General features: G+C 48.4%; 2 protein-coding genes and 1 long non-coding RNA gene across 3 annotated transcripts in view; 2 read left to right on the plus strand and 1 right to left on the minus strand.

Moving 5' to 3' along the window:
• Positions 1–1,872: 1,872 nt before the first annotated feature.
• ampd1 (adenosine monophosphate deaminase 1 (isoform M)) lies at positions 1,873–16,092 on the plus strand. The gene is made up of 15 exons (XM_084479128.1): positions 1,873–1,891; positions 3,404–3,563; positions 4,023–4,182; positions 5,284–5,449; positions 6,361–6,580; positions 7,190–7,319; positions 8,170–8,364; positions 9,437–9,568; positions 10,228–10,391; positions 11,001–11,127; positions 12,077–12,240; positions 12,448–12,568; positions 13,751–13,924; positions 14,690–14,800; positions 15,537–16,092. Exons 2-15 carry the CDS (start codon positions 3,418–3,420, stop codon positions 15,690–15,692), a joined length of 2,166 nt encoding a protein of 721 aa, XP_084335254.1. The 5' UTR covers positions 1,873–1,891; positions 3,404–3,417; the 3' UTR covers positions 15,693–16,092.
• On the minus strand, positions 12,578–13,809 carry LOC311359155. The gene is made up of 3 exons (XR_014638172.1): positions 13,729–13,809; positions 13,490–13,518; positions 12,578–13,424 (listed from the first exon to the last, which is right to left on the minus strand). It is a non-coding gene; the product is annotated as an uncharacterized lncRNA (long non-coding RNA).
• Positions 16,093–16,541: 449 nt separating the features above from the next.
• Positions 16,542–17,471, plus strand: part of dennd2c (DENN/MADD domain containing 2C) — a 28,064-nt gene continuing 27,134 nt past the window's right edge. Inside the window, 1 exon segment of the mRNA XM_084479619.1 lies at positions 16,542–16,809. The gene's annotated coding sequence lies outside the window, so the exon portion shown is untranslated.

The following is a 17,471-nucleotide window of genomic DNA, read 5'->3' on the forward strand; positions in this document are numbered from 1 at the left end:
CCTCCCATCACAGTCTCTGCCCAACACAGACGAACCACCACTACGATGGGGGATTCTATGTCCGGAAAGTCAAACTCTCTGTGTCCATCATCCCGTAGTTTTTTGGTAATTATGTGGACATGAAATTTATCTTCCTGAACTTGGAAGTTCCAACTGCTGGGTTTCATAGAGCAGAACTTACTGGTTATTATGGAGGGGGGGAAAGGGATGGACCTTTCCTATTGGTATAACTTAACAGACAGAACTTTAAATGGGTTTGTAATAATGATTGCTATTTTACTTATGTATCGCTTTCATTATGAGGCATTGGGATTGAATATTATGTATAAATCCGTCAAGTGTTCTGCCTTACATTTGGATGAGTTCCCTCAAACCAATATATTTATTTCAATACCAAAGTATGTTAGTGGGGCACTGGAAGTGTAACCACTAACGGTTCTCTGCTGGTCAGTGAAATAGTAGACGGGTCGGCCCGTTAAACCGTGCTGTGGGGTGTTGTGGGTGTGGATTCTGACCCCTACAGGGACCTGGAATGCCGTGTTTCAGACTAGATATCACAGTACACTTACATAAAATACCTACAATCAAAGATATTACATTTAAAGCAGAGACGTAATCCCCCCCTTTTGGTTTACACGTATCAAACAACAAACTATTAAAAGCAATAATACAAAATGCCAGCTCGACCGATGTGGTTATTTTGTCCGGAGAAATACTTTGGAAGTGCAGGGTGGTTGGGAATCCTAACTCCAGCGTGGGACGCATTCACCGCCTGCCGATGTCCGCTTTGGTATTTTGATACGACCGCAGGGGCGTCCCCCTCCTCCCCGCGCCTATAGACCGCCTCGCACCTTAGGCAAGGCACGTTTGGCTCAGCTGATGTGTCATTGGTCTGTCAACAACGTTTACGTCTAGGGCTTGGTGAAGCTTTGTGAAGCTGCCGACAATTTAAATTGGGAGAAACCGACTTGGAGAGATTGACCTTTGATTTCAAGCAATAGATAGACGGACAGACAGAGAGAGAGAGAGAGAGAGAGACACAGAGGGACAGATGGACAGACAGAGAGAGAGAGAGACAGAGGGACAGATGGGCAGACAGATAGATGGACAGACAGAGAGAGAGAGACAGAGGGACAGATGGGCAGACACACAGAGAGACAGACAGATGGACAGACAGAGAGAGAGAGACAGAGGGACAGATGGACAGACAGAGGGACAGATGGGCAGACACAGAGAGAGACAGACAGACAGAAGGACCTTGAGGACCCTCAGAGTGTTGGGGGGGTGGGGTGGTCCCCATGTATCCTAGCTGTATAGTTCTCTGTTTAGGAGGGTTTGAATCATACCATCTGAAGTTCCATTAAAGATGTTCAAGCTGCCATCTTGGTGCTTCTGGACCACGATTTTAACGGGGTGAAATAATCTCTGCATGCTGCCACAAAAACTACCATGGTTTGATCCAAACCAGTGACTCTAGAGCTACACTTAGACCAGTAGACTACAGATCATCTTCTTCAAGTACTCATGCTTGCATTTTTCCCCACCTCACAAATTGTCAAATTACTCCTATACCTTGCATCAGGTATCCTCCATAAACATTAACTTGCATGCATTTATTTCCATGTTGTAAGTTTAGTGACAGAGTTCACCATTTATTGAACTGAATATTACTTTATTTAACTTGACTAAATATTTTAATAAAAACATTCATAATACTTAATGTGTTTTTATTGTTTTCTGTTACATCTCTAATTGATCAACAAAGCTAACTATGCTAACTGTAATGTTAGCCCTGCTAAACCCTTTTTTTTCCCCTAACCTAACTATCTGTTTTCCCTCGGCCCGGGTTTTCCTCCCTTGCTGGGGATTTCATAATCAGGTGGTCAGCAGAGTAAGTATTTAGAGGTACTTCAGGAACCTCAAACATGCTGTAGTTGCTCGCTTGCATTTCCTCAATTCTGCAGGCCTTCCTTCGACCGCTCGTGTAGTTACCTTGGTGTGGTTGTTTTTTTTTGTTGGCTTACTGCGGTAAGGAAAGGAAAGACGCCGATAAACGAGTCGATTGGGTGGCTGCCATTGGTCAAAGACGGGCTCTATCCTGGTTCTATCCTGGCTATGGAAGGAACCGTCTCTTGACCGATGCAGTCAAAGCTCTTACATGTAGACCTACTCTTTGCGTGTCCTTCGTCACCATAGTGTAGAATAGTGTCATGGTTGTACATGCATGCAACGTGTTTCTGTAGACAATACACATACTCCCAGGCTTTGTAGTGTACATGCAGCATGCTTTGAGTAGCATACACCCCAACGCAAAGATTGTGCTTTGAAGTATCAGAGGTTCCTTAAAAAGACCCCTATCGATCACCAGTGGGGAGATGCTGATCTGCCATTACATCTCCCCTCTAGTGACATCACAAGTGGGAGGCTCCGCCCAGATGTGTGATGGCTAGATCCGCCTACTAGTGGGGGGGGCAGTCCACTGAGGCTGGTGGGCGGATCTATCCGTCTTCAGTCGAGCTACGTTTTGACATGGCTTGTGAGGGCCAATGAACGCCAGCAGTAGCAAATCATTGGTGGACGTTGTGCACGTTGTGTTACACTGTTGGTTCTTGTTTCCTTAAAGGAGAAGCGTCCCATTCGGCTAGTTCCTAATACTGCTTCATACATGCGTTGTCAAGGAAGTTGCGGTCTGCGACATAAACTTTTGCGTTCACACAAATTCAAGGAATTTCGCTATTGGTCCAAATAGGACAGATGATGATCAATGGTCCGACGTTCTCTGGGGTTTTTCTTCGCGGAATTTCACGGAATTCGTGTTGCAGACCGCAAATTCTTTTCCCAACACGCGTAGGAAGCGGTACCCGCATGTATTATTAAAGGTGACGCATTATACCGCCGGGTGTGAGTGTGATTAGCCGCTACAAGCCGTTTTGAAAATCTGCGATCTTGTGACGTCAGAAGAGGCAGGTTTTCAAAACGGCTTGTAACGGCTAATCACACTCACACCCGGTGGCATAACACGTCCCCTTTGAAGAGGGGCGAGGGCGACGTTTATCCCTCTAAACATGTAAGCTAGCTACGGAAGGCCGTTAGCACGAATAACGTCTTAGAAATGTCGTGTTCACGCGACATTTCTAAGACGTTTTTCGCGCTAGCTACGGCCTTCCGTAGCTAGCTTACATGGAACACGGACGGCCATTAGCGCAGGTAACGTCCTAGAAATAAGACGCTATTTGCGCTAATGGATAGCTGGCTAGCTAGCTAGCTATAACATGAGCGCTTTTACACAAACTCATAGCTATGAGCTATGAGGCTATGAGTTTGTGTAAAAAAAAAAAAAAGCGCTCATGTTGGCGTGCGTCCCCTCCCCTCCCCCTCCCCCCTCCCCCCCCCCCCCCTTCAGAGACCGACGACAAGATGCGGGCCTTCGCCGAGAAGGTCTTCGCCTCGGAGACGAAGGACGAGAACGTGAGGGACGAGGTCTCGCTGTTCGACATCGCCGACGACTGCCCCATCCTGCACCAGGCGCAGGCCATGCACTTGGACGAGGACGAGGATAAGCGGTGGGTGGGTGGGTGGCTGTTTCCGTGGAAACCGGCGCACAAAGCCAGTTTTGAGGCTGTTGTTTTTTTTTAGGGCGGGGGGCGCGGGGCTGGGGGGGGGCTGGGGGGGGGGGGCGGGGCGGGGGGGGGGCCTTGCTTTTGTTTTACTTTTTGCTTGTCGGATTTAGTTCTTTCTTTAAAATTGGCTTTATTCTATTCTTTGTGTGTGTGTGTGTGTGTATTTCCATGTGTGTGTGTGCGTGTCCATCCATATGTGTGTGTGTGTGTGTGTGTGTATATGCACATGTGTGTGTATATGTACGTCTATGCACGTGTGTGTGTGTGTGTGTCTATGCACTGTGTGTGTGTGTGTGTCTATGCACACGTGTGTGTGTGTGTGTGTGTGTCTATGCACTGTGTGTGTGTGTGTGTGTGTGTCTATGCACACGTGTGTGTGTGTGTGTGTGTGTGTGTGCGCAGTAAGAAGAGGCGCCAGCGCTGCCGCACCATGGGGGTCCCGATGGCCTGCTCCACCAGCGCCGTCGTGGCCCCGGTGGTGGAGGTGGAGGTGGAGACCCCCACCTACCTGGAGGTGCCCGACTTCCAGAGGGTGGCCATCATCGGAGACTACGCCTCCGGGGTACGCAGCCGCCGCTGGTTGTTGTGTTGTTGTTGTTGTGTTGTTGTTTGTTGTTATTTGTTGTGGTTTGTTGTGGTTTTGAATCAGTCAATCAAACAAACTCGCCTGATAAAGTGCGTTCTAGACCCCTGCAACACAAAGTGCTTAACGAAATAAAATAAAATAAAAACAATAGTCGATTTAAAACATAAAGTAGACGCTCCCTGGTTAAAATAAAGCACAAATAACGGGGTGTGGTTCAAGACATGCCAGACTGTGTGATTCAGTCTGTAGCTTGAACCTCACCCGGCTACATCTGCACCTCCCCCCCCAACCTGGGGCCTACTGACACCCACACGGTCCACAAGACCTGGTCCTGGGGCCTACTGACGCCCACACGGTCCACAAGACCTGGTCCTGGGGCCTACTGACGCCCACACGGTCCACAAGACCTGGTCCTGGGCCTACTACAGACCGGTCCACAGGTTAAGACCTGGTCCTGGGGCCTACTACAGACCGGTCCACAGGCTAAGACCTGGTCCTGGGGCGGGGTACCTAGCTGCCCCCCCCCCCCCCACCCGGGGTTGACCCCCAACAGGAATAGAGAGCAGTAAACTCTGGGCTTACTGCGGGTTTGATTCCCAGCAGGTGGGGTTTTGGGTTTCAGCGAGGCGTGGTTGATATTTACAGAGCGGCCTGTGCTCTATACACACAAAGTCCTGTTTCCCGGGCAACGTAGGGCGCCCCCCCCCCCCCGCCACAACACAGACGTGTCGTTCGAACGAAGCTCCCGTCCACGATTAACGTGAATCGTGGCGCAGAGTTTGACCTGTGGAGACGAGACGCCCTCGAGAGCCCAGGAGTAGAGGAGAAGGTGTAGGAGAATAGCATTTTACGAATTAATTAGTAAATTAATTAGTAAATTAATTGCTTAATTGTACTAATTGATTAATTAACTAAACTAAACGGAGCAGGAGCAAAGCTTGCCCATTCATTGCAAAGATATTCATTCTCAGTTACGGAAATTATTTTAAAAAAAACATGAAAAACTCCTGCTTCCGTTTTTTTTCCTCCGTCGGTCATTGACCTTTGACCCCCAAAACGTCCTTCCTGCCCCGTCAGGTGACCATGGACGACTTCGAGCTGTCCTGCAAGGGCCTGTACCGCGCCATGAACATCAGGGAGAAGTACATGAGGCTGGCCTTCCAGCGCTTCCCCAACATCACCTCCCAGTACCTGAGGCAGATGGAGGGGGAGCCGTTCCGTCCTGAGGACCAGGTCCAGCCCGGTATTAAAGAGTTTAACTAGTGGAACTAGTTTAACTAGTAACTTAAGTTTAACTTTAAACTTTAATTAAATAATTTAATTTAATAATTATATAATTATATATATAATATTATATATTATATATATATATTATATTATTGAAAAATGATATTATTATTATATACTTTTAACTTAAGTAACTTAAGTTTAACTACTAATTTAACTAGTTTAACTAGCTGGACCAGGTCCAGCCCGGTATGTCTCTCTCTCTCTTAAAGAGTTTAACTAGTTATTGAACTAAAGGTTACTTTTATTATTAACTCAACTTCATATTTTAGTTAAAACAGTCATAATGCTTAATATGTGTTGTGGTTCATCTCTTAATTGGTCAACTGTGCTCACGATGCTAACTGTAACACTAGCAGCGGCCGGATTGTCAGCAAAAAAAAACAAAAAACCGTAATAATAATAAAAAAATTCATCTATTTTTTTCTAAGGCTTATGATAAATATCAAAGAAATTGCTGAAAATGAACATAAAAGATGAACTTAGTTTCTGCCAAGTTCAAGGCACATTGTCACAATGATCTGGGTCTCAGCAGATACCCTGACTCTGTTGGTTGTTATGTCATATTTGGTCATGTTTTATTTAGTAACCATTTAAAGGGTTATGGGGGGGGGGGGGCTAGCGTTGCTAGGTTACCAACTCACAGCAGCACCACTGCTACAAAAAAATCTAGGGGCAACACTGCCTCACGGTGACGCGTCCCCCTCCCCCTCCCTCCCTCCTCCCCCCCCTCCCCCTCCTCCCCCCCTCCCTCCCTCCTCCCCCCCCTCCTCCCCCCCCCCCCTCCTCCCCCCCCTCCCTCCCTCCTCCCCCCCCTCCCCTCCTCCCTCCCTCTCCCCCCCCCACTCCCTCCCCCTCCGCACGCAGTCTTCACCGCCCCTCCCAAGCAGGGGGAGGACCCGTTCAACGCCAGCGCCCTGCCCAAGAACCTGGGCTACGTGGCGCGCATGAAGGACGGCGTGATCTTCGTGTACGACAACCAGGCGGCGGCCGACAAGGGCCAGCCGCGGGCGCTGCCCTGCACCGACTACGACACCTTCATCGACGACATGAACTTCCTCATCGCCCTGATCGCCCAGGGCCCCACGTGAGACGGAGAGAGAGAGGGAGAGGGAGGGAGGGAGAGGGAGGGAGGGAGAGAGAGGGAGGGGGAGGGGGAGGGAGAGAGAGAGAGAGAGAGAGAGAGAGAGAGAGAGAGAGAGAGAGCAAGAGAGAGAGAGAGAGAGGGGGTGGGATACAGTCGAGGACATGTTGTTTGTTGTTGTTGTTGTGTATTGATGTTGTTTGTTGTTGAGTTTTGTGTGTTGTTTGTTGTTTTTTTGTTTGTTAGGTTTTTTTTTTGTTCTTGTTTATTGTTTGTTGTTGGGTTTTGTTTGTTTGTTGTTGTTTTGTTTGTTTTTTGTTTTGTTTGTTGTTTGTTGTTTGTTTTGTTTGTTTGTTTGGGTCCGTTGTTGTTTTTTGTTTGTTGCTGTTTGTTGTGGTTTGTTGTTGTTTGTTCACACCTAGGACTTATCATTTAGGTTTTGGGTTTCTCAGGCGTGAGGCGTAAGGATGCCATCTGTTAGTGTTTGTACCGTCTATCTCACGTTATTATCACGTGAAACACTTTATAACACTTGTTATAAAACGTATACCGTGTATATAACATCACGTAATATATAAAGATACGTCACTCTGTCATTTTCTTGGTTTGCAGTAAGACCTACACCCACCGCAGGCTGAAGTTCCTCATGTCCAAGTTCAACGTCCACGAGATGCTCAACGAGATGGAGGAGCTGAAGGAGCTGAAGAACAACCCGCACAGGGACTTCTACAACTGTAGGAAGGTAACAGTCACACTGTTACAACAGAACAACCCCACAGGGACTTCTACAACTGTAGGAAGGTAACAGTGACACTGTTACAACAGAACAACCTCACAGGGACTAGGGTTAACTGCAGGAAGGTAACAGTCACACTGTTACAACAGAACAACCTCACAGGGACTAGGGTTAACTGTAGGAAGGTAACAGTCACGTTGTTACAACAGAACAATATAACGTACATGTTACAACAAAACGTACATGTCATTCTGTTACAACCCGCAAAATGTTCTACAACTGCAGGAAGGTAACAGTCACACACGTAACGCTGTTACAACAGAACAACAGAACCTACATGTCACGCTGTTACAACAGAACGTACATGTTACAACAGAACGTACATGTTACAACAGAACCTACATGTTACAACAGAATGTACATGTTACAACAGAACCTACATGTTACGACAGAATGAACATGTTACAACAGAACGTACATGTTACAACAGAACGTACATGTCACAACAGAACGTACATGTTACAACAGAACGTACATGTCACAACAGAACGTACATGTTACAACAGAACCTACATGTTACAACAGAACGTACATGTTACAACAGAACGTACATGTTACAACAGAACCTACATGTTACAACAGAACGTACATGTTACAACAGAACCTACATGTCACAACAGAACCTACATGTTACAACAGAACCTACATGTTACAACAGAACCTACATGTCACAACAGAACCTACATGTTACAACAGAAGATTGACACAACCAGTTCCAGTGCTGTTCCAGTACAGTAGTCCCAGTACCCGTCTGGGCGGCTGACTCTCTCTCCGTGCGTCCCCCCCGGGCCGGCAGGTGGACACCCACATCCACGCGGCGGCCTGCATGAACCAGAAGCACCTGCTGCGCTTCATCAAGCACTCGTACCGCGTGGACTCTGAGCGCGTGGTGCAGAACGTGGGCGGGAAGGACGTCACCCTGAAGGAGCTGTTCAAGGGCCTGAACCTGCACCCCTACGACCTCACCGTGGACTCCCTGGACGTCCACGCCGTACGTACCCCCCCCCCCATCCCCCAAATACCATCTTCTCCTTCCAGATACCGATTCCTGAACTTGAGTATTGATACAGAGTATAAAGCGATGCAGCATCTCGCATTGTAGCCACTAGCAGCACTCGTTCTACTTGAATAGAATAGAATAGAATCTTTATTGTCATTGCACAACAGGTATACAATGAAATTGCAGTGCTACTTCGGCCCGTGCATAATAAATATAAAAAATAAAAAAAACAGTAATAAGTTAATTAATTAAATAGCAAAGAATAAAAGGAGACACATAGCAGTATATACATTGTTTATCCAGCATAGCGCACACATACACACACGTCATGAGTTCAAGGACCTGATGGCCCAGGGGAAAGAAACAGTTTTTTAGTCTGTTTGTCCTGCTGTTGAGGCACCTGTACCTCCTGCCCGAGGGCAGTAGATTGAACAAGTGCTGTCCTGGGTGTGAGGGGTCTGCAGTGATTGCCCCAGCTCTCCTAGGCTTGAAGGCTTCTCGTACAACGACGGCGTGGTATAGGTCGGTCGACGATTTTTTTATTTCAGAACGAGATCATTTACATTCATGATGATCTATAATTCTAATATTACGCATTTGTATTCCTGTAGTTAAGCGTCCGTGTACTAGGGATGGGTCAGAATATTAGATTATTAGATTATTCGTTCCCGAGGGTCAAAGTCGATTTTTAACATTTGGACCGTTAACATTTTTTCCCATTCAAATAAACAAGAATTAACGGACGGAACTAATGTTGGTTCTGTAGCACATTTTTTTAATTTTATGTACAGAATCATGTACAGAAAAACAATATACACAATACACAAGCATAAATATGAATATATATGCATACAACACAAACACTGATCACTGTTCTTTTTTTTTGCGTTTAAGATAAGTGATTAAGTTAAGTGATTTCTTGCCGATGATCCATGGCTGCCTTTGTGAATGTCGGCACACATCGAATAATCGATTATTCGTTCATAACCACCCACTGATTGTTCGACCATGAAAATGTTGAGTTATTCACATCCCTACCGTGTTCCATCCCTCTCTCCTGAAGGGAAGACAAACGTTCCAGCGCTTCGACAAGTTCAACGCCAAGTACAACCCGGTGGGCGCCAGCGAGCTGCGGGACCTGTACATGAAGACGGAGAACCACCTCAACGGGGAGTACTTCGCCACCATCATCAAGGTGAGAGGCTCACCTGTAGGGACGCTGTCGTCAGGACTCAGCATCACATCAACTACTGGATGTATATGTGTGATATAGGAGGCTGTATTCAGGGCACATCATCAATATTTTATTAGATATACTGTATGTATATGTATAATATAGACGCCGTAGTCAGGATTCAGGACAGCTGTTATCATGAATATTATATCATATATTATATTATATATACTGCATGTATATATATATATATCTCTCTATATATATATATAGAGAGATAGCTATCTGTAGATAATATTATATATATATCCAGATCCTAATATTAAGAATAATGCTACATTTGATGTTGAATAATTTTTAGTTTTGGTGCCTGTGAATGGAGGCTCAAAACTAACTCAACTACCTCAGTCACAACCGTTTTTAAACACACTTTGCATTGATTTGATGGCAGAAATCGTATTTCACGAAAAATACCGTGGACTGCCTTCAACAACTGAGGCGACCCGGTCAAATATCAACCGATATTTAATAAAGGGGTCTACCGTCAGACCGCCACTGTGATGGACATTAAACCCCCTGTCAAAGTCAGACGTTGACCCCCCCTGACCCCCACCACCGTGCCTCGGGGGGGGGCTGTGTGAGCCCAGTGCCTGACCTGTCCCCCGCCCTCCTGTCTCCAGGAAGTAGCCAACGACCTGGAGGACGCCAAGTACCAGTACGCCGAGCCCCGCCTCTCCATCTACGGCTGCAACCCCAGCGAGTGGACCAAGCTGTCCGGGTGGTTCGTCAGACACAAGGTCTTCTCGCCCCAGTTCAAGTGGATGATCCAGGTGCCCAGGATCTAGTAGGTTCCCCCCCACCCCCCCCCCCCCCCGGCCGCCCTGCTAATCTCTCAGACGGCTGAGAGAGGAGCAGACAGATGTTAGCTCCACAGATATCGTTCTGGAGTAAAAAAAAGAGTAGCAGGGAATTTCAAATTGGAATTTTATCAGAAGACATTTGTATTTTGGAACTTTAGATAGTTGGAGAGACAGACAGACAGACAGAGAGACAGACAGAGAGATAGACAGAGAGACAGACAGAGAGATAGACAGAGAGACAGACAGAGAGAGAGATAGACAGAGAGACAGACAGAGAGATAGACAGACAGACAGACAGACAGAGAGATAGACGAGAGAGACAGACAGACAGAGAGACAGTCAGACAGACAGACAGATAGACAGACAGAGAAACAGACAGAAACAGACAGAGAGACAGACAGAGACAGTCAGACAGACAGACAGACGTTGATCTATCCCGTAAAGAGAAAGTAAACTATGTTTGTGGCAGTGGTTCTTCTCAGTGTTTCAAAGCGTACATGACACCGCCCTAGCCTGGCGTTGCGTGAGTGTGTGTAGCGTGTGTGTGTGTGTGGCCTGTTCTGAGCGCGTCTCCCTGTGCTCCTCTCCCCCAGCGACGTCTTCAAGGCTAGGAACTTTGTGCCCCACTTCGGCAAGATGCTGGAGAACATCTTCCTGCCGGTGTTCCAGGCCACCATCGACCCCCACTCCAACCCCGACCTCAGCCTCTTCCTCCAGCACGTGAGCGCCGTTCTGTCTTGACCCTGGGGAACCCTTAGCTGTGACACGCTCCCATCCAACAAAGAGCAAAGCCTTGTGCGGAGGCTGGGAGCCAAAGCAACTGTTTGAGGTTATTTTAGTCAGAGTCTGTGGCGTTACAGCTCCCACGGGGGAACCTTCCACTCGCCCTCTCACTGTGATCTTCTTGAAGACATAGTCGCAACTTGCTCCTCGCCACTAGAGGCCGCTAGTGAGCAAAGTGAGCAGAGTGGAGCGTTAAGGAGGCAGTCGGCTCCAAGAGGCCGACAGCTAAGACTGTGGAGAACCCCAACGTCCACGCTCGTCAAAGAGCACTTCTAACTCGGGGTCATCTACAGCAGTGGTTCTCAAACCCTTTTTCTACTAGTTTACCTAAGATACTTAAGAAACTAAACTAAACTAAACTTAGAAAAAATATATTTTTTCATGTTTTTTTTCAAACAACGAACATCAAAAGGGTGCAAATAGTCACAATTTAGTGAGAAACGTGGGCCGGTGTTTCGTGCTGCTGCTGGCTGATTTCTCAAAATTTCTCACAAAAGAAGCCCAACGCCAGGGGACGGTCCGAGCACGTAGCTTTCTTTTCCACGGATTCTCTTTTTGTCGTGTTTTCAGATTTACGTTTCAACCCCTCGTCCTCGTTTCTCAATTTTCTATCGTCTAGCTTTCAGGATTTGAAACTTGCTCAGGGGTGAAAACTTTGCTTTTCAAAATGAATGAATGTAATTTTTCCGAGTGCCCTTTGCAGTAACTCCAAAGTACCCCTAGAGGTACCGCGTACCCCCACTTGAGAACCACTCCTACAGTATCTTTCGGGACTCTGTACACCCGGGGCTGGAACCCGGAACCTCCAGGCCCGGGAGTGTGCGTGTGTGTGTAGTGTGTGTAGTGTGTGTACCACCCTGGTCCTCCCTGTGTCCTGGTCTCCTAGGTGACGGGCTTCGACAGCGTGGACGATGAGTCCAAGCACAGCGGTCACATGTTCTGCACCAAGAGCCCCAAGCCCGAGGAATGGGACAGCGCCAAGAACCCGTCCTACACCTACTACATCTACTACATGTACGCCAACATCGCCATGCTGAACCAGCTGCGCCGGTGAGTCACCCCCCCCCCCCTCCCCCACCCCCCCCCCCGTCCGTCCGTCCGTCTCTCCGTCGCCGTACCCGGTATTCAGCAGGTTAACTGGTCCATTGTTCTGGGACTGAGTACTGTGTGTGTACTGTGTGTGTACCGTGTGTGTGTGTGTGTGTGTGTGTGCGTGTGTGTGTACCGTGCGTGTGTGTGTCTCTGTGTGTGTTGCAGGGAGCGGGGGATGAACACGTTCCTGTTCCGCCCTCACTGCGGAGAGGCGGGAGCTGTCACTCATCTCCTCGCCGCCTTCATGACCGCCGACAACATCGCCCACGGCCTGAACCTCAAGAAGGTCCTCCGTCACACACAGAGCCGCCTCCACGTCCACGTCCACATCCACGTCCACAACCACATCTACGTCCACAACCACATCCACGTTCACATCCACGTCCACATCCACGTCCACGTCCACGTCCACGTCCACATCCACGTCCACATCCACGTCCACGTCCACGTCCACGTCCACATCCACGTCCACGTCCACATCCACGTCCACGTCCACGTCCACATCCACGTCCACATCCACATCCACATCCACGTCCACGTCCACGTCCACGTCCACGTCCACATCCACGTCCACATCCACGACCACATCCACGTCCACGTCCACATCCACGTCCACATCCACGTCCACGTCCACATCCACGTCCACGTCCACATCCACGTCCACATCCACGTCCACGTCCACGTCCACATCCACGTCCACATCCAGGGCGTTTATCCAAAGCAACCTACAATAAGTACATTTGTCAGAGGAAGGAGAAACAACACTATATCTCTGTCGGTACAGTGAGGATGTTCATAGAACCAAGTGCCAAGCACTAACCATCACTAGGTTAACCCGTTCCCCGTACACAACACAGAGAGCTAGGATAAGATGCTACACATTGCTAAGTACTATTTTTAAGCGCAAGGACGTGCAGCATACAATAAGTGTGTACATTCAGTGCCAGGACGTACCAACATACAATCAATGCGTAAGAGGGGTGTGGGATCCTAAACCTGAGCCCTGACCTTTAACCCTGCTCCTACAGAGTCCTGACCTTTAACCCTGCTCCTACAGAGTCCTGACCTTTAACCCTGCTCCTACAGAGTCCTATCCTAAACCTGACCCCTGACCTTTAACCCTGCTCCTACAGAGTCCTATCCTAAACCTGACCCCTGACCTCTAACCCTGCTCCTACAGAGTCCTATCCTAAACCTGACCCCTGACCTTTAACCCTGCTCCTACAGAGTCCTGACCTTTAACCCTGCTCCTACAGACCCCTGACCTTTAACCCTGCTCCTACAGAGTCCTATCCTAAACCTGACCCCTGACCTTTAACCCTGCTCCTACAGAGTCCTATCCTAAACCTGAGCCCTGACCTTTAACCCTGCTCCTACAGAGTCCTGACCTTTAACCCTGCTCCTACAGAGTCCTGACCTTTAACTCTGCTCCTACAGAGTCCTGACCCCTGACCTTTGCCCCCTGCAGAGTCCCGTGCTGCAGTACCTGTACTTCCTGGGTCAGATCCCCGTGGCCATGTCCCCGCTCAGCAACAACAGCCTGTTCCTGGAGTACGCCAAGAACCCCCTGCTGGAGTTCCACAAGAAGGGCCTGGTGGTGTCCCTGTCCACCGACGACCCCATGCAGTTCCACTACACCAAGGTCAGAGGTCAACGCCGGCACACACACACACACACACACACACCGTACACGACAGATGTACTGTGTTGAGGAGCAGTGTGAAAGGTCTGGTATCCACGCTGTTTAGCCGGCCGGGCTGGGCTCCTATCCCCAAGGGAACGGTGGTAGCGCGTGTGTGCGGGCCGACACACACACATCCACCGGGACCGTGCGTACTAAGGGCAGATGGGTGGGTTAAAGGTTAAAGGTCAAAGGTTAAAGGTGACTTATTGTCACACGGCTCCTCTCAATGCTGTGGAATTCTCCGGTGGTGAATTATTTCTCAATGATGACCGCTGTCAAGGAAAGTGGATTTTTTTCACGTCCCTTTGTTTCACTGCGTAAGTCGTCCGGTAACTTATCAACCCTAACCCTAACCCTAACCCTAACCTAAACCTAACCCTAACCCTAACCCAGCGGATTCAGTTGCTAAGCAGACGTCAACGTCTTTGGCGGACTATTTCTCTGCTGAGCAACACTATGAATGCTGGTAACAAATGAATTGTAAAAAGACACACACCGTGTGAAGTCATTTTTTTGTTTTGGCAAGTATCCGTGTAATAAGCGGGATAATGTATAGAATCAATCAATGTATAGTCATCATAAACCATGTACCAGGCTTTGGCTTCTCCGAGTGGAACCACTCAGAGACGAGAGACACTTCCTCTGACCCTAACCCTAACCGTGTGTGTGTGTGTGTGTGTGTGTGTGTTTGGTCTGACCTCTGACCCCTGTGTGACCCTGCAGGAGCCCCTGATGGAGGAGTATGCCATCGCCGCCCAGGTCTTCAAACTGAGCACGTGCGACATGTGTGAGATCTCCCGGAGCAGCGTTCTGCAGAGCGCCCTGTCGGACGAGGTGATCGCCGTGACAACCGCACCTCACCTCACCTCACCACCTCACCTCACCTCACCTCACCACCACCTCACCTCACCTCACCACTTCACCACCTCACCACTTCACCACCTCACCTCACCTCACTACTTCACCTCACCTCACCACTTCACCTCACCTCACCACTTCACCTCACCTCACCACTTCACCACCTCACCTCACCACTTCACCACCTCACCACTTCACCTCACCTCACCACTTCACCACCTCACCTCACCTCACCACTTCACCTCACCACTTCACCTCACCTCACCACTTCACCGCACCTCACCACTTCACCACCTCACCTCACCACCGCACCTCACCACTTCACCACCTCACCTCACCACCTCACCTCACCTCACTAATAAAGAGCATAGCCATATAATAATAATAATATACAAAACAAGAGAATAGTCAAGAATAAACAAGAGGATAAATGTATTTAATAATAATCCGCAAAATGGTTTAAGAAATCATCGTAAAATGATGACAATTAAAAAATACATGTATTATTTATATGATCATATAAAATAATAAATAATCTCAAATTGTATTATTATCATATATATCAATTACTTCAAACCATCCCATTGTCCTCTAGGATCAGGTTTCCCCATGTTGTCCCCCTAGTGTTTAATAACAACAACAACCACTGTACCGTTGTTCCGCCCTTCCGGAGCCGTTGTATTGACCGTCCCCTCCCGTTCTCCGGCCGCAGGAGAAGACCCACTTCCTGGGAGCCAACTACCTGAAGGAAGGACCCGAGGGCAACGACATCCGCAAGACCAACGTGGCTCAGATCCGCATGGCGTACCGCTACGAGACGCTGTGCTACGAGCTCAACCTCATCAAGGAGGGCGTCAAGGCCGAGTGAGATCAGCCCCTGGAGCCCCGTGCGCTCTTTATGGTCAGAGCGGCGCAAAAAAGTTGGCAAATCAAAACTTTTTTGGCGATAAAGAGCGAGCAAAAAAGACAAAAAAAAACACGTTTGAAGCGGTTCGGCGCTGCAGTTGCAGTGCGCTTTTTTTATGGCGAAAACGTTCTTCTGCGTAAAGCCGCTCTTTGCCGCTGCTCCTCGTCAGAGCGGTAGGACGCCGCTAAAGAGCGTGCTGGTTGAAGGCAGTGCCACACCGCCCCTCGGCGGGGGCTAGCTGGAGTTTGTTCGGTTTGTTCTGGAGTTCGATTATAATTGAAACCAACCAAAGCATGCAATAGGATATGGAAGAACAATGTGAAAAAATGTAACAATAAAAATGATAAACAAAACAAAAAAATCGTGTTTTTCTATGTTATTTTTGCTGCACTCCCAATACTAGAGTTTCCCAATCGTATGCTAGTTATTCTAATCGATAATGCCTTTTAATAAAAAAAATAATAACTTCGCAATACGATGGCTTATTATAACACAAGCAGCGGTGGGAATGACTCGTACTTCAGGTTTGCGGTTCTCTTGTTCTTGCACAACCTGACAGGATGTGTGGATCCAGAGATCGAGAGACTTGGCAGCGATGACAGCGGGGGGAGGAGGAGGAGATGGGTGGGGGAGGAGGGGAGGGAAGGAGGGAGGGTGGTGACGTCCCCCAAACGCGGAGGGGAGGGGGGGGGGGGGTGGTGGTGGTGACGTCACCTCAACGTGGAGGATCCCGGACTCAACTTTTCTCACACAGCAGCTCCGTGCAGAGGAGCGGCCGAGAGGGGGGGGGGAGTGCTCTGGAAAGCGGCTCGCCTGCAGCAAATCGCTCTTTTCTGTTCGGGTTTTGTCTCTCTCTCTCTCTCTCTCTCTCTTTTTTTTTTTTTTTAAATCGCCACCGGGTATCTCGTCGTCCTCCTAGCGGGACGCCAGAAACGAGAGTCGGGATCGAGTCGGCTCGGATTAAACTTTCCTTGTGGTGGAGATAGCGATAGCTCGGATACGAGGCTAGTTGGAGAGCTAACGCTGCCCCCGACCCGGGATGTGTTCTGCTTTTCTTTGTCATCGGGATATGTTGGAGGTATGTGAACACTCTCAACCGCACACGCTGCTGGACTCGCTGTTCGCTCCACCGCTGCGTAAACACGCGGCCGCAACGGTTCAAAGTTGGAGTTTAGTTGACGTGTGTGTGTGTGTGTGTGTGTGTGTGTGTGTGTGTGTGTGTGTGTGTGTGTGTGTGTGTGTGTGTGTGTGTGTGTGTGTGTGTGTGGGTGCGTGTGCGTGCGCGCGCGCGTGCGTGCGTGCCATTCATTCACATAAAGTTACATTTGTTCTAATTTACTTCTAAATATGTCACTTTTTCTAAAGGCTTCACTGTTTATCAATCCGTGGGCCATGCTTATAGTTATAACACATGTATTACTATACTATTAAAAAGGGCCCAGAGGTGATTTCATCCAATCAATAACTAAATCACAGGGACACACACACACACACACACACACACACACACACTGGGACGTTGGATTTATTTAATTAGGGAACGAATCACATACCACGATTAAGTATCTTAATTGCTTTTCGGTGTTTGTACAGCGGGTCTGATGATCCCAAACTCATCCAGGTGAACCGGATCCTACCCTGTGTTATTAATAACAAAGTAAACAGAGACTGAATCACACACACACACACACACACACACACACACACACACACACCAATCCCTCTGTCTCTGTTGTTAGT

The sequence above is a fragment of the Micromesistius poutassou genome (assembly GCF_964030765.1).
Source record: "Micromesistius poutassou genome assembly, chromosome: 15".
In the NCBI taxonomy this organism is placed as follows: Eukaryota; Metazoa; Chordata; class Actinopteri; order Gadiformes; family Gadidae; genus Micromesistius; species Micromesistius poutassou.

Excerpts from the sequence above, each read along its gene's own strand:
- ampd1 (XM_084479128.1), top strand. The coding sequence starts at position 3,418 with ATGCGGGCCTTCGCCGAGAAGGTCTTCGCCTCGGAGACGAAGGACGAG. Across the intron at positions 5,450-6,360 it reads TGAGGACCAGGTCCAGCCCG|TCTTCACCGCCCCTCCCAAG; the intron begins GTATTAAAGAGT and ends CTCCGCACGCAG. Across the intron at positions 12,569-13,750 it reads ACGGCCTGAACCTCAAGAAG|AGTCCCGTGCTGCAGTACCT; the intron begins GTCCTCCGTCAC and ends TGCCCCCTGCAG.